Source organism: Lemur catta, chromosome 17 (assembly GCF_020740605.2).
Source record: "Lemur catta isolate mLemCat1 chromosome 17, mLemCat1.pri, whole genome shotgun sequence".
NCBI classification, from domain to species: Eukaryota; Metazoa; Chordata; class Mammalia; order Primates; family Lemuridae; genus Lemur; species Lemur catta.
In genome coordinates, this window is record NC_059144.1 from 50,865,763 (window position 1) to 50,879,440 (window position 13,678).

Below are 13,678 nucleotides of genomic sequence, written 5' to 3' on the forward strand. Positions count from 1 at the left end.
GGCTGTGGTGCCCAATCTCACCGCACCCCGCCCCATCTGGCTGCCTACCAGGCTCCCCGAGTGGACAGCCTCAGGGGATCTGCCCAGGCCTCAGCCACAGAGAGCTCCGCCTGGGTGCTGTGGGGAAAGGCCCACCCCCCACTGGGCCCAGGGGGGCCGCGAGTTTGCATCTCCCTCTCAGGCCCACTTGAGTGCAGCTCTCGGAGCTAGACTCCGGCCCACACAAAGCATCCTCTCACCCAATACTGGGGATGGCCCCCAGGGCAGGCCCTCCCTAGGTGGGTGCTCCCCCTCCAGGGCAGGTGCTCCCCCTCCCCAAGGTAGGTGCTCCCCTGGGAAGGTGACCCCTGGCAGGTGCCATCTGACCTTTTCACTGCAGGAAAAACGAGGCGTGGAGATGCCCCCCCATCACTCCACGCCAGGCGTCAGCGCTCGGACTTGAACCTGCACACTTGCCCCCACCCTGCCGCCTAGAGCAGAGGCTCACAGAGTGCCACCCACCACCCCAGCATCCTCCAAAACCTTCCAGAAGGCCCCAGGGCCAAACCTGTCTTCACAGCAACACAAAGGGTCCTGGCTCTCATTCCTGCTCGTGCAGCGTTCTCCAGAGGCCACAGGGCACCTGCCGATGTTTTTGTGCTGTGTGTGTGCTGCTTGTGTTTTCACTATTTCTCATGGCTAATTTCCAGTGCCAAATGGTGACGTGGCCTGTACACGGTCATGAGACCACAGGTGTGAGAACGCAGCCTAGAGTAACACCTGCCGCTCTGCCTGTCGTCCCCCCAGCCCTGTCCCCTTCCTCTCTCACACCGGTCTGTGGTCAGTGCCCACCTGCCCACCCGAAGCCCCTCCCACCCTGAGTGTGGGCGGCTGCAGGGACTCCCCAGAAGCCACAGCTGCAACCCAGAGTGGACAGTGGGCTGGACAAGGGACAGGCCCCCCTGGAGGTCGGTGGAAAAATCTTGGTGCCCTGATTCCATGTGCCGCCCCTCCCCCACAGGCAGTGGGAAGCCCAGCCCCGCCCTGGACCCCACCGGTGCACTAGGGGTGCCCCGAGGCCCGGAGCCCTGCCGGGCAGCCTTCGCCACAGCCTTCGCCACCCCACCCAGGAGGGGAGCCAAAGGCTGAGACCCTCCCTGGACACCTCACCCTCCCAGCCAGCACGTCTGCTGAGCACTCTGGGGAGCAGAGAGTGCTCCACCGGTCCCCACGCCCTCCTGGGCCCTGCCCCAGCTGGAGCGGGCAGGGTGGCTCCGGAACCGACCGCTGCAGGCAGGGTGGCAGACCCGGGCAGCTGGCTGGCCTCACCCCACCCACAGCGTCTGGGTGACCTGGGTTCCAAGGAGGCCAGAGTTTGCAGTTGGGGGACCCCTTGGCCCCTCAGGGACTGCCCAAAGGGGGTTTCCTGCGATTCCAGGGGCTGTTTTCCACTCTTGCCCCATCTCAGGCTGACAAATTTCTCCAGTTTGACCCCAGCTCTAACTGGGCCACTCTAGGTCCCAAGCATCAATGATGGTGCCCAGGAAAGCCGGGGATGGGCTGGCAGGTCCATCTGGAGGCCCCTAGTGTCGTAGGTGCGATCACCAGACAAATGAGTGTCACTGTAGTGTAAATGCGACCCACGTATTTTACACTGAAAAAAATTGTTTGGTATTTATCTGAGGCTGGGGTTTGACTGGCATCCGGTATCTTCATGTGCTGACTCGGCTGCCCTCTCCGGAGGCCTCGGTGGCCTGACACCATCTGCCCAACCCTTTCCACGTGGGCCCGCGGCTGCCAGCAGCCCCCTGGGGAACCGAGTTCCCAACCACACTGCTGCCTGGCTCCAGGGGTCTTCCTTTGTCCTACTCTCCTCCAGGTGGTTTTCGGGGCCCCCAGTTTGGGACTGGGTGGAGATACCAGCAGCCCCTCCAGGGGCTCCCAGGGACCAGGGTGCCCATCTCTCCTGGGTGGCGGAACTGCCATGACACGGACTGCCTCAGTCCACCCTCACCCAGCTCAGTGGGCTCAAGGTGCCCCCAGGACATCAGGCCCTCGTTCCTGGAAACTGGGACTGTGGCTTCACTTCGCAAGAAAGGATTTTGCAGATTCAGTTAAGGGCCTGGCGATGGGGAGATTGTCCTGGGTTACAGGGATCCTCATAAGAGGGAGACTTGACACCCACGGAGGAGGAGCAGGCAACGTGGTCACAGAGGCAGAGACTGGAGTGACTGGGCCACAAGCCCAGGAATGCCGCCGCCCCTGGGAGCTGGGAGCGGCGGGGAACGGGCTCTCCCCTCCCCCCTACAGAGGGGCGACTCTGCTGACACCTTGACTTGGGCCGGTGATTCTGATTCTGAGTGGCCCCCAGAAGCCATGCTGTTTGTGGTCATTGTCACAGCAGCCCTAAGAGACTAACACACTAGTCGTTCTGAGTGCCCCGCAGGACCCCGCAGTCCGGCACCACTGCAGGAGAGAGGCCTCACCCTCAGCACTGTGCACACGCCCCGGGGTGTCACCTCACCCCGACCCAACCTTGGTCTGCGACAGGAAGACCCGACGTCGGCCGGGAGGCTTTCCAGGAGCAGAGAGGGCTGCAAAGCAGCGTCCTGCCACCGCCTGGCCTCACTGGCCCAGACGTACCCAGGGCCCTGGTGAAGACTCAAAGCCCCCAGGCCCACTGGCCTCCCGGCTTCCAAGTGTGGAGACCCTACACGACCCCTGTGCTGAGGACCTGGGCTGGCTCCAGCCACAGGTGACCAGCTTGGGACAGGGAGCAAGACCAGGCTCCAAGGTCACAGGGACCCGCAGCCCTACGAAGAACACGTGTGGGGGACCATCACTCATGGTGAGCTCTTATCCGGTCCTCAGAGAGATCCCCAAACGCTCAGCCCCTGCCCTGCAGGTCTGCAGGGGTGCGTCTGTCCCAGGCCGCCCTCCGGACGCCAGGCCCGCGGGCCTCGGACCCGGGCTCCGGTGCGGGCCCCGGCCCGGGCGCGGGAGGACGGGTCCCGCAGGGCTTCGGGGTCCGGGCAGGGCACCGGGCCGAAGGGCTTCGGAGCGCGGCGCAGCGACCCCCGCACGCGACCCCCCAGCAGGCGCACACGGCTCTGGGTCGCTCAGTTTATTGGCAAAACGGGCACTGAGCGCGGCGGCGCCGGGAAGCCGGGGCGGGGCCTTTCCTCTTGAAGAACTTCCACTGGACCTTGATGGCGAGCATCCAGTCGCGCACCGGCGGGCCCGGGCAGGCGGAGGTGCAGGCGTGCGCCGGGGGGGGCGGGGCGCGGGGGCCGCGCCGGGGGCGGGGCCGGGGCCGGGGGCGGGGCGCGGCGCCGCCGTCGGGGGCCGCGCTTCACTTGCCCGCCTTCTGCGCCTTCTGCGCAGACTTGGTGACCTTGCCGGCGCCGCCGCTCTTCTTCTCCACGTTCTTGATGACGCCCACGGCCACCGTCTGCCTCATGTCGCGCACGGCGAAGCGGCCTGCGGGGAGGGGCGCGTGAGGCACGGGGCCTGGGGGTGGGGGCGCAGGGCGCAGGGGTCGGGGACCCAGGGCCCGGGGGTGGGGGGCGCCTGGGGACGTGGGGCCCAGGGGTGGGGGACGCGGGGCTCGGGGCTGGGGGGCGCGTGGAGGGCGCGGGGCCCGGGGCGGGGCTCGGCGGCTGGCGGAGCAGGATGCAGCGCGCAGGCGCACTGGCGCTCGCGCATCCTCCCTTGCGGGCCCAGCCGCCCCAGCAGAGCTCTGCGCCTGCTCCTGCCGGCTGCGTCTGCAAAGCCCTGCCTGTCTATGTGGCCCCGTGATTAGCAGATAGGGCTCTCCCAAGGCGATGGTGCCGGAATTAAACGATGTTCGAAACGTCCTTAGAAACCGTTTGGCTCGGAGTGCGCCCCTCTAGCTGTGATGACAATGGCCAGCCGCAGCCCTGCCCAAGGCAGCTGTCAGATGGACGTCTGTGGGTTGGCCACTTGGGGCAGGCCAACCCTAATTCAGCTACTAGACTGAGGGCCTTAGTCACTCCAGGGGGGTGCGGAGAGGACGCCACCCCAGGTCTGCCCAGTCACACGGAGGACGTGGGTCTCCTGCTACACTCTAAGCCTGAGCTCAGCAGAAAAGGTTGCCATAATAAAGGAGGTCCTGCTTTTGTCACCCACCGCCCCCATCCCTGCCACCCAGCAGTCCCTGCCCTTGGCCTGGATCAGCTGCCCCCAGGGCTGCACCTCCCCCGACCGACCGCGCTGGCTCACCGAGAGGCGGGTACTGGGAGAAGCTCTCCACACACATGGGCTTCCCTGGGACCATCTCCACGATGGCAGCATCACCCGACTTCAGGGACTTGGGATTGTCCTCCAGCTTCTTGCCTGAGCGCCGGTCAATCTTCTCCTTCAGCTCTGCAAACTTGCAGGCAATGTGCGCCGTGTGGCAGTCAATGACTGGCGAGTAGCCAGCGCTGATCTGCCCGGGGTGGTTTAGGATGATGACCTGGGGCAGAGTTGCACGTGGCCGTCAGGCACAGTGGGCACCAGGGGAGGCTCCAGTCGCGGGGCCCAGAGTGCCAGCTGCGGAGGAGGCTCAGGCTGTGGGGACCCACACCCCAGACCTGGACCCAGCGTCCTCATTAAGCATGTGACGATCCATGAGGGATAAACAGCTGACAAGTGCATTGTTTGAAAAGGCCAGGGCAGCGCTTACACTGCCAACCCTGGCCAGAGCTAAGGCGGGAAGGTGGGGGGTGACAAAACTGCACCTCAATTATTGTATTTCAATTGTATCTCAAAGCAGTTTTTAAAAATCAGTGTCAGGCTGGTCATGGTACCACACGCCTGTAATCCCAGCACATTGGGAGGCCCAGGTGGGAGGATCCCGTGAGCCCAGGAGTCTGAGGTTAGAGTGAGCTAGGATGACACCACTGCACTCCAGCCTGGGTGACAGAGCCAGACCCTGTCTCAAAACAGAAATCATTGTCATATGAAAAGGTGGCCAAAGAGGGTGCAATGAAAAATGGAGAGAATAAAAGTATTACAGAGCTGTCTCAGGCAGTAAGTCAATGAAAACGTTTTGCAGGACAGCCGTGGGATCCGCACACTCAGGAGTGCACAGAGTCTGGTGCCCGTCCCAGCAGCGGTTTCACCCCTCATGGCCTGAGAGGGGGGCTGCTTCCTGCCGGGCACCAGGCGATGTGCCCGACAGCAACCCCACCGAGGGCGGCCCCGCTGTCCTGCACAGGCAGGGCCCACCGGACTCCAGCACAGCGGCCCACCTGGGAGGTGAACTGGGCGGCCTCCTGCGGCGGGTCGGACTTGCTGTCGCCGCACACGTTGCCCCGGCGGATGTCCTTGACTGACACGTTCTTCACGTTGAAGCCGACGTTGTCGCCGGGCAGGGCCTCGCTCAGCGCCTCGTGGTGCATCTCCACCGACTTCACCTCCGTGGTGATGTTCACGGGGGCAAAGGTCACCACCATGCCCGGCCGCAGGATGCCCGTCTCCACTCGGCCCACGGGCACTGTGCCGATGCCTGGCCGAGAGGAGGGGGATGTGAGGGGCAGGCGGGGCAGAGGGGATGTGGGGGGCAGAATATTTGGAGGCGGAGCCTGGCATCTGACAAGGCTGGGATGTGATCCTCCCCGGCAGGGCTGGGAGGACACAGCCACGGGGAGGAGGGCGGGGAGGAGGCCGGGGACCAGGCAGATGCTGAGATTCTGGCAGAAGTGGGGGCTCCCGGCCCAGCTGGGGGAGTAAGAGTCTGGATGGACAAGTGAGAGCTCCCAGGGACCAGGGGACATTGACAGAGGCAGAGAGGGGAGGCCTGGCAAGGCGCGGGCCTGTCCAGACCTGGGTCTCATCCCTGCCCCCAGGGGTGGCTGTCTCTGGAGGGAGCAGTATGGGGACCCTCCTGTCTCTGAGGAGCCCTCCTTGTGGCCCAGGCTACGGTGACTGCTCTGCGTGGGACCCGGTGGCCCTGCCCACAGAAGGCTCCCTGCCCTCAGTCTCCGTCACTGAACCACCTGTCACGGACCTGCTTATAATCCTGTGTCTTGTCTGCCCTGGGGCGTGGGATGCCCCACCTGGTCTCCCTGGGCCGCAGTGGAGGCTTGTGTGGCATTTGGGGATGGAGGAGGCAGGCCGGTGGCTGTTCTCGGTGCTGGGCTGAGCACCCCGCCCTGCACTCAGACATGCCTGCCTTCCCTGGCCGGGGGCCCCTTCCAGTACCCCTCTCTGGGGGCCTCATATTTGCTTATGGTTTCTCATTCCTGCAGTGGGGCGGTGTCTCTGGGAGACTGGGACCTCGTGGGGACATGTGAGTCACCTCTATGCCCCCACACTATGCCACCAGCTGCTGGCACAGGGCTGGGCACTCACCTGGAGGGAGAAAGACCCTGGCAAATGCTGGATGGGTGGGTGGGTGGCTGCCTGGGGTGGGCAGTCAACCAGAAGCCGTGTGGTATGGGGAGAGAAGCCGGCCTCAGAGCCCCCTGTGGGGGTCCCGGTCTCGGGAGAGGGGGCGGGGGGTGAAGGGCACGAGTTCTGGCACGTGACCCTCTCTTACCGCCGATCTTGTACACGTCCTGCAGCGGCAGGCGCAGGGGCTTGTCCGTGGGGCGCGTGGGGGGCAGGATCGTGTCCAGGGCCTCGAGCAGGGACACGCCACTTGCATTCCCTTCCTTGCGCTCCACTTTCCAGCCTTTGAACCACGGCATCTGAGCAGCAGAGACGAGACTGATCAGACCATGGAGACCGCGACAGCTGCCCCACCCCACGGCCTGTCCCACCGAGACCCAGGTCTCCCGGGATCCCCAGGAGTCCTGGTGGAGACGCCGGCTGCGGGGTCCGGGGATGGCAGCCCAGCCCCGTCACTGCCTGAAGCCCACAGTTCACGCTGAACCGCCTCATGCTCTTCAGGACGCAGAACACTTGCCCTGCCCCGGCCACCCCAGCTCTCAGTCAGACGGGGAGGCCTCCTGGGGGGTCACAGAGGAGTAAAGCCTCCACCTCGGCCCAGACCTGCTCAGAGCCTCCAGCCCTGCTCCCCTCCCCGCAGCCCCCCGGGGCCCAGGACCATGAGAGCCCTGGCAGCGCAGGTGACCAGAGCGGGAGCCAACGGCCAGGCCAGAGTCAGAGTCCAGCCTGGGCCCAGCACCAGCAGCTCTGCGGGAACAGCAGGCCACCTCCAGTCTGGGCCGGCCCGTCACTGCCAAGCTTCTCTCAACGCAGACCCCCGCACAGTGCCTCCCCGGCCCACCCCCTACAAACAGTGAGAAGGGCAGGGGCCACAGCACTGTACCCCCAGGGCCACCCCTGTGTCCTGCCTTTGTCTTCAGGGCTGGATCCCAGCACCCCTGCCAACAGGTGGCTCCCTGAGCAGGGGCGGATGGGGTGCACTCAGCAGGCCAGGCCAATGGCAAGGGCAGGGCTGGGGGTCCCTGGTGGCTGGAGGCTCCCAGGAGGGGGATCTGCTGCAGCGGGTCCGGAGGGAAGGTGTGATCCTCGGTAAACAACCCTCAGCCCGGCAAGAGGGAGGCCGGCTGGGAGCAGTCCCTACAGCTCGGTCCCCAACCACGGGGCTCTGGGCTCCTGCTGGTCTGTCTCCCCGGCTGTCCCTCAGTGTGGCAGCTGCAGCACTGGCCAGAGCCGACTGGCCACCTTCTGGGCCAGGAATCTCGTCTGGCTTGACAGCCCTGGGAACACAGCCTCAGGTCCCCCCAAGCGTCCCCACTGGTCACCTCCAGCCCAGTCAGTCCCTGGCCCCAGGCTGCCCGTACCTTGAGCTTCAGAGACCAGGCAAGAGCCAGCCCTCAGCCCTCTGCCCATGCAGGAACACACACACTTCCCGGGATCCCAGGGAGGCCACCCCCCCCCCCGGCCCTGCTGCCCCACCCGGGGTCCAGGGCCAGGACAGCAGCCCGGGACTCTGGGACCACACACGTGGGCCTGGCCCAGAGGCTACTGCCCTTGCGGTGTCTGCATGGAAGAGCGTCCCTGGCCAGAGAAGGGCCTGGGCCCTCGGGAGTCTCGGCGCCCGCCCGCCCCGGCGCACTCACGTTGGGGGAGGGCTCCAGCATGTTGTCGCCGTGCCAGCCTGAGATGGGCACGAAGGGCACGGTGGCCGGGTTGTAGCCGATCTTCTTGATGTAGGCGCTGACCTCCTTGACGATCTCGTCGTAGCGCTTCTCGCTGTAGGCTGGCTCCGTGGAGTCCATCTTGTTCACGCCCACGATGAGCTGCTTCACGCCCAGCGTGTAGGCCAGCAGCGCGTGCTCCCGCGTCTGCCCGTTCTTGGAGATGCCCGCCTCGAACTCGCCCACGCCCGCCGCCACGATCAGCACCGCGCAGTCCGCCTGCCCGGCAGGGGCCACAGTGAGCCTCGGCCCCTCGCACCTGGGCTGCTCCGGGCAGACGGGGGCCTGAGCAGTTGCCCTGGGGACGGACACTGAGGGGTCTCCACCTCAAGGGCAGTGGGGGGCTCATCCGCGAAGCCCTGAGCCGGGGAGACCCCCAGCAGGCTGTGTGTCCCTGGACAAGTCACCCAGCCTCTCTGGTCCTGTCCCTCGCTGGAGGACAGAGTGTGGGCACAGTTGTAAAAGCAGCTTGGAGAGAAGGACCTCAAGGAACAGGGGAAAGTGCTGCATCTCAGGCCTGCTGCCCACACGGCGCCGTGTCCCCCATCTGTGCCTGCGTGGGTGCCCTGGGATGGCCGCCTGTCTGCTGTACCCACATCCCCCTGCCCCACCTGGCCCCAGGTCCCTGTGTCTGTGAGGGCGTGTCAGCGTGTCCACACTGCCCCGTCTGGGGGCCCTGACGGTGGCTGGGCGTCCTCACAGGCACTGAGTCCGTTCCTGGGGGGCTCCGTGCCAGGTGGGGTGAGGGGTGGCAAAGGTGAGGGGCCCCCAGCCTGGCCCTGCCCCCAGGCCTGCCCACCTGGGACGTGCCGGTGATCATGTTCTTGATGAAGTCGCGGTGGCCGGGGGCGTCGATGATGGTGATGTAGTACTTGGTGGTCTCGAACTTCCAGAGGGAGATGTCGATGGTGATGCCGCGCTCGCGCTCCGCCTTCAGCTTGTCCAGCACCCAGGCGTATTTGAAGGAGCCCTTCCCCATCTGGCGGGCATGGGGGTCACGGCTCAGAGCAGGGTCTGGGACTTGGTCACATCCGCCTGCCAGGGCTGGCCCTGGGCCGTGGCAGCCGCGGGTGGCAGCAGAGCGGCCGGCGGGAGGCGGGCTCCATCCCCCCCCTTGCTCCCCGCTGGGGTCCTGGGACTCCGGTGCCAACCCAGCCCCTGCCCTGCCCAGGGCCGTCCTCGTCCTCGTGCCTCCCCAGGCCACCCCCAGGTGGGCGTGGATGCACAGGTCCCCCAGCAGGGGGCGCCAGGGCCTGGGGGCTGCCGGAGAGAAGGTGCCAGGAGGGTGCAACCCCCCTCCCCTGCCAGGGGCACCCCTTGTCTGAAGCTGGGGCACCCCAGGTCCCTTCCACAGCTGGAGACACACACTACTGCTGGGCTGGGGCTATCAAATAAATAACCCCTCTGCGCTGTTTTTTTTTTTAAAGGGGAAAGGAAAAAAGAAAAGTCAAATAAGGTCGTGAGGAGGGCCTGGTTTCCTCCCTTCCTGCTGGGGGTCTCCCCCCAGGAACAAGGCTCTGCAAGCACCAGGGAACTGGGGAGCAGCGCGTGAGGCCCCAGGGCCTGGGCCGGGCTGAGCTGTGCTCCCTGCCGGGGCCTCCCACGGACCGGCCTCTGCCCCCAGGGAGGCTGCCCAGCCTGGGGGGCCTCCAGCGCCAGAATAGACAGGACCCAGCTGGGACCTGAACCAGTGGCCCTTGGAGCCCCTCGGCCTCCTCCCAAGGCTGGGTAGAGAGGGACCCATGGCAGGGGTGTGGCTCGGGGCACCCCCAGCCTCACCAGGGTGGGAATTCAGCCCAGGCCAGTGACTGCCCCTCGTGGGCCCTGGCCTCCACCCGCGACATCCAGGGGCCAGGGCACTCCCAGAAGGGGGCTTCTCCTAGAGCTGGGGGCAGAGGGGGGAGGTCAGAGAGCAGACACCCATTCGTGGCCCCTTCTGACCCACGGGTCTCAGCCGTGGAGGGGGTGCAGCTGCACAGGCAGAGGCCAGCAAGGGGCCCCTCTCCTGCTCAGCAGGCAGCCAGGACCCCAGGCCGGGGCAGCAGCCTGGACAAGCCCTCCCAGCCCACAGGAGCAAGTGGAGCAGATGGGCGGGCTGCCCACCGGTCAGCTATTAATAGCAGCCCTGAGTGCCTGCTGGCCCGGGGACAAGTGAGGGCTGCACCACCTGCAGCCCTGGCCCCGGCCTGGGGGCAAAGGAAACAGCTCAAGGGCCTCCAGCCTGGCAGCGGCAGACAGCGCCAGAGCCCTGCCACCTCCCCAGCACGGGGCAAATCTGGCAGCTGCCCCACCGAGCACCCCTCAGAGAGAGGCTGCCCTGCCCATCCCCACCCTGCATGTCTCCTCTGAGCCCTGAGACAGGCGCCGCCCACAGCAGGCTCCCCTGGGGGAGACAAACTGAGGCACACCCAGGGTCCCAGCTGCCAGTGGAGCCAGTCCCTCTGGGGGAGGGGAGTTGGAGCCCCCGGGGCTCACCTCAGCGGCCTCCTTCTCGAACTTCTCAATGGTCCTCTTGTCGATGCCCCCGCATTTGTAGATGAGGTGGCCTGTCGTGGTGGACTTGCCGGAGTCCACGTGGCCGATGACCACGATGTTGATGTGGGTCTTCTCCTTGCCCATGCTGCCCGGCGCGTGGGGAGGGGCTGGCAGGACCTGAGGTGCTCTGGCTCAGGACGGGGGTGCTGAGTGGTGCTTCTGTGAAACCAGGGTGGAGGGAGAGAGGTGACCGGGAGCCCCGGGGAGCCCGCAGAGATGGCCCTGGCAGAGGTCGGAGCGTGCCCCACGGACCTCGCCCCACATTTGGTGGGGAGGGAAGAGCCCCCCAAGCCGGGGCCTGCGGCCGCTGAGCCAGGTGGCAAGCACAGGCGAGCGCTCCCCGCACCCACACTTTAGCCAACGGCCCAATCTGCTGCAAACGTCTGGGCGTTGGTGCCCACGGAACCCGCTCCTCGGAGAGGCTCACCTCCATCTGGAGAGGCACCGCGGCCGAGCCCGGGGCCAGCCTGCGCCTGGGTGATGAGTCACGCTGCCCAGTTCTCCAGGCCTGTCCTCAGTGCTGCTCCCCGCCCCCCCAGCCTGGGCCAGGGACACCGCGCCCCACCCCCACCTGCCACCACCGAGGAGAGGGCCCGTGCTCCCACTCCCCTCCCGGCAGGGACGACGCCATCTTCCCCTCACCCCTGCCGGGCAGGCTGGCACCGGCACTCGACAGGCGCCGTGGGACCCAGCTTAGGGACCCAGAATAGCTCGAGTCCCCCCACGGGGCAGGGGCGGACAGCAGGGGCCCTGTTCTGGCTGGAGGGGGAAGATCTGGCCCCAGCCAATCTCAGCAAGCGCCGGCAGAGATGCCCTCCACCCCGCGGGGGTCGCGGGGTACCCCTCCCCCTTCCCTCTGGTCAAGGCCCGGGGTCACAGCCCGTGTCCCATCCTGGAGGTCAGTGGAGAAACGCCAGCAGCCCAGGAGGCGATGGGGGCCGGGGAGGAAAGGGCAGGACGCAAACCCTAGGGTGGCGAGGGACCCCCAGATCTCACCACCTCCCTCGCCCTCCTGCAGCCCATCGCCCCGGCACTCCCGAGGCCCGACCCCCTTCAGCCTCCAGCGCTAACTACCGTGCCCCCACCCCCAGGCCCCGGAGGCTCCAAGGTCACAGCTGCAGGGTGACCGTCACCGGCCGGGATCCGGCCCCGCCGCCACCAATGCCGCCGCCGCGTAAACAAGCGCCGCGGCGCCCCCTCCCCAGCCCGGCTGCCCGCGGGGACCGACCGGCGCGGTCCGGGCGCGCGCGGGGGGCGGCCGATGCTCCAGCCTCGCCGCGCAGCCTCGCCAGGCGCCCGGCCGGCCGCTCTGTCCCCAGGACCGGAGCACGGGGAGGGGTCCCTCTGTGGAAAGCTGGGGCCGGGGCGCGGACCCCGAGGCCGAGCGTCCTTACCCGGAGCCGAGGTCTCAGCCAGAGGGACTGGCGGCGCCGGCGCCGGCGGTTTTATCTCTCCAGGAGGGGGTCCGCCTATTGACGGTGCGGGCGCAATGCACTGCGCCCCTGCACTACGGCAATGCGGTACCGCGGGGGAGCGGGCGGGGCCGGGGGCGGGGACGCGAGGCACGCGAGGCGTGCAGGGCCCGCGGACCCACGGACGCGCGCGGGCAGGCGCGACAGCGGCGCGGGAGGCAGCGGGGGAGACAGCCACAAAGACGCGCGCGGGAGGCGCAGGCAGGCAGAGGAAAACAGGCGGCGGCGGGCGGGGGCGGAGAGCTGGGGGCAGGGAGAGGGAGCCGAAAGGCAGGGAGGGACAGAGATGGGGAGAGGACGGGAGAGACGCGACAGGGGACGGGGGGAGAGGGTGACAGAGGCTCAGACACACCGGCTGGAGAGACGCTGTCCACATAAAAAGAGGTCCCCAGGGATGGGGTAAAAACCCAGGACAGGAAGCAGGCAACTGGGGGCATGGGAGGAGGGATGTGGCCCTAGGAGCAGGTGGTGACCTGGACAGGGGAAGCCTGGGGTCCAGGGCCTGGGCCGTGCCCTGGTCAGCGGTGCCACTGCCTCTTGAGGGCTGCCCTGGCTAATGCCGGGGAACAAAGGAAGCTGGGCGCTGAGGGCTCTCCCTGCACCGTGTGCCTGTGCACCCGGCCACTGCCACAGGCCCAGTCAGCAGAGCCAGCCCAGAACCTCCCTCCCTCTGTGGGCCTGGAAAGAACCTTGTCCAGGGGTCCCCTGTGCAGGGGGTTCCCGAAGCCCACGCCCAGAGCCCACGAGTACCTGCAAGGGGCGCCCCTGGTGTGCCCTCCCAGGCAGCAGTTCCCGGGAAAACAGCACCAGCCAGAGATGAGCCGGGTTCAAGCAGACCCAGGCCCGACCCGCAGCCTCCCCTAGCAGAGCCCCCTCGCCCCGGCCCTTGGGGGTCCCAATGCCAAGCCAAAGGCAGGCCCCATGCTGTAGGAAGTGGGCCGTCCCTGAAGATCCCAGGCAGATGCAGGCAGTGGACAAAACGGGTGCAAGGAGGGGTGTGGCTGGCTTGCACGAGTGAGGACGGAGGTCAGGACTTCCTCCCAAGACCCCATCCTGTCCTCTCACCCAGGGGTTCTCATGCTCCCCATCTGACAGGGTCTTCTAGGCACAGGGTCCATCTCAGAGGTGTGTGCTGAGTGAGTGGCCCGGGGCCGTGCCTGTCCTGTGAGGGTCCCCTGGGTCTGGAGGCCCCGTCCTGGCCCTTCCTCGGGGGCGATGCCCAGCTGGCAGGTGTGAGGAGGCGGGAAGACGGGGGCCCTGGGCAGGTGTTGGGGGCCAAGCCGTTCTCCCCAGCCGTGGAGAGGGGCTCCGGGAGGGGCTCCTCACTCCAGGTCAGGACCACAGTGGGAGGGAGCACAGGGGGGGCCTCCCAGGTGACCAGCATTTCTGAGTGCTGCTGATACCATCAAACAGGAGCCAGGAATTAAAAATAACTGCCTGGCGGGAAAGCACCCCCAGCTGGTCTCTGTATTTAATGCCTCCCTCGGAGCCTGGAGGTCAGGCCTCGCCTGCAGGAGGCTGGCTTGCTGCCGCTCTGGCTGGCCCAGGCCGGAGTGGGTCAAAGGGGATAGGAGGCTG

General features: G+C 66.9%; 1 protein-coding gene across 1 annotated transcript; it reads right to left on the minus strand.

Moving 5' to 3' along the window:
* Positions 1-3,088: 3,088 nt before the first annotated feature.
* EEF1A2 (eukaryotic translation elongation factor 1 alpha 2) lies at positions 3,089-12,148 on the minus strand. Its single transcript, XM_045529364.1, has 8 exons — positions 12,023-12,148; positions 10,569-10,787; positions 8,893-9,072; positions 8,016-8,312; positions 6,524-6,674; positions 5,235-5,491; positions 4,222-4,456; positions 3,089-3,459 (listed from the first exon to the last, which is right to left on the minus strand). Exons 2-8 carry the CDS (start codon positions 10,710-10,712, stop codon positions 3,332-3,334), a joined length of 1,392 nt encoding a protein of 463 aa, XP_045385320.1. The 5' UTR covers positions 10,713-10,787; positions 12,023-12,148; the 3' UTR covers positions 3,089-3,331.
* Positions 12,149-13,678: the final 1,530 nt, after the last annotated feature.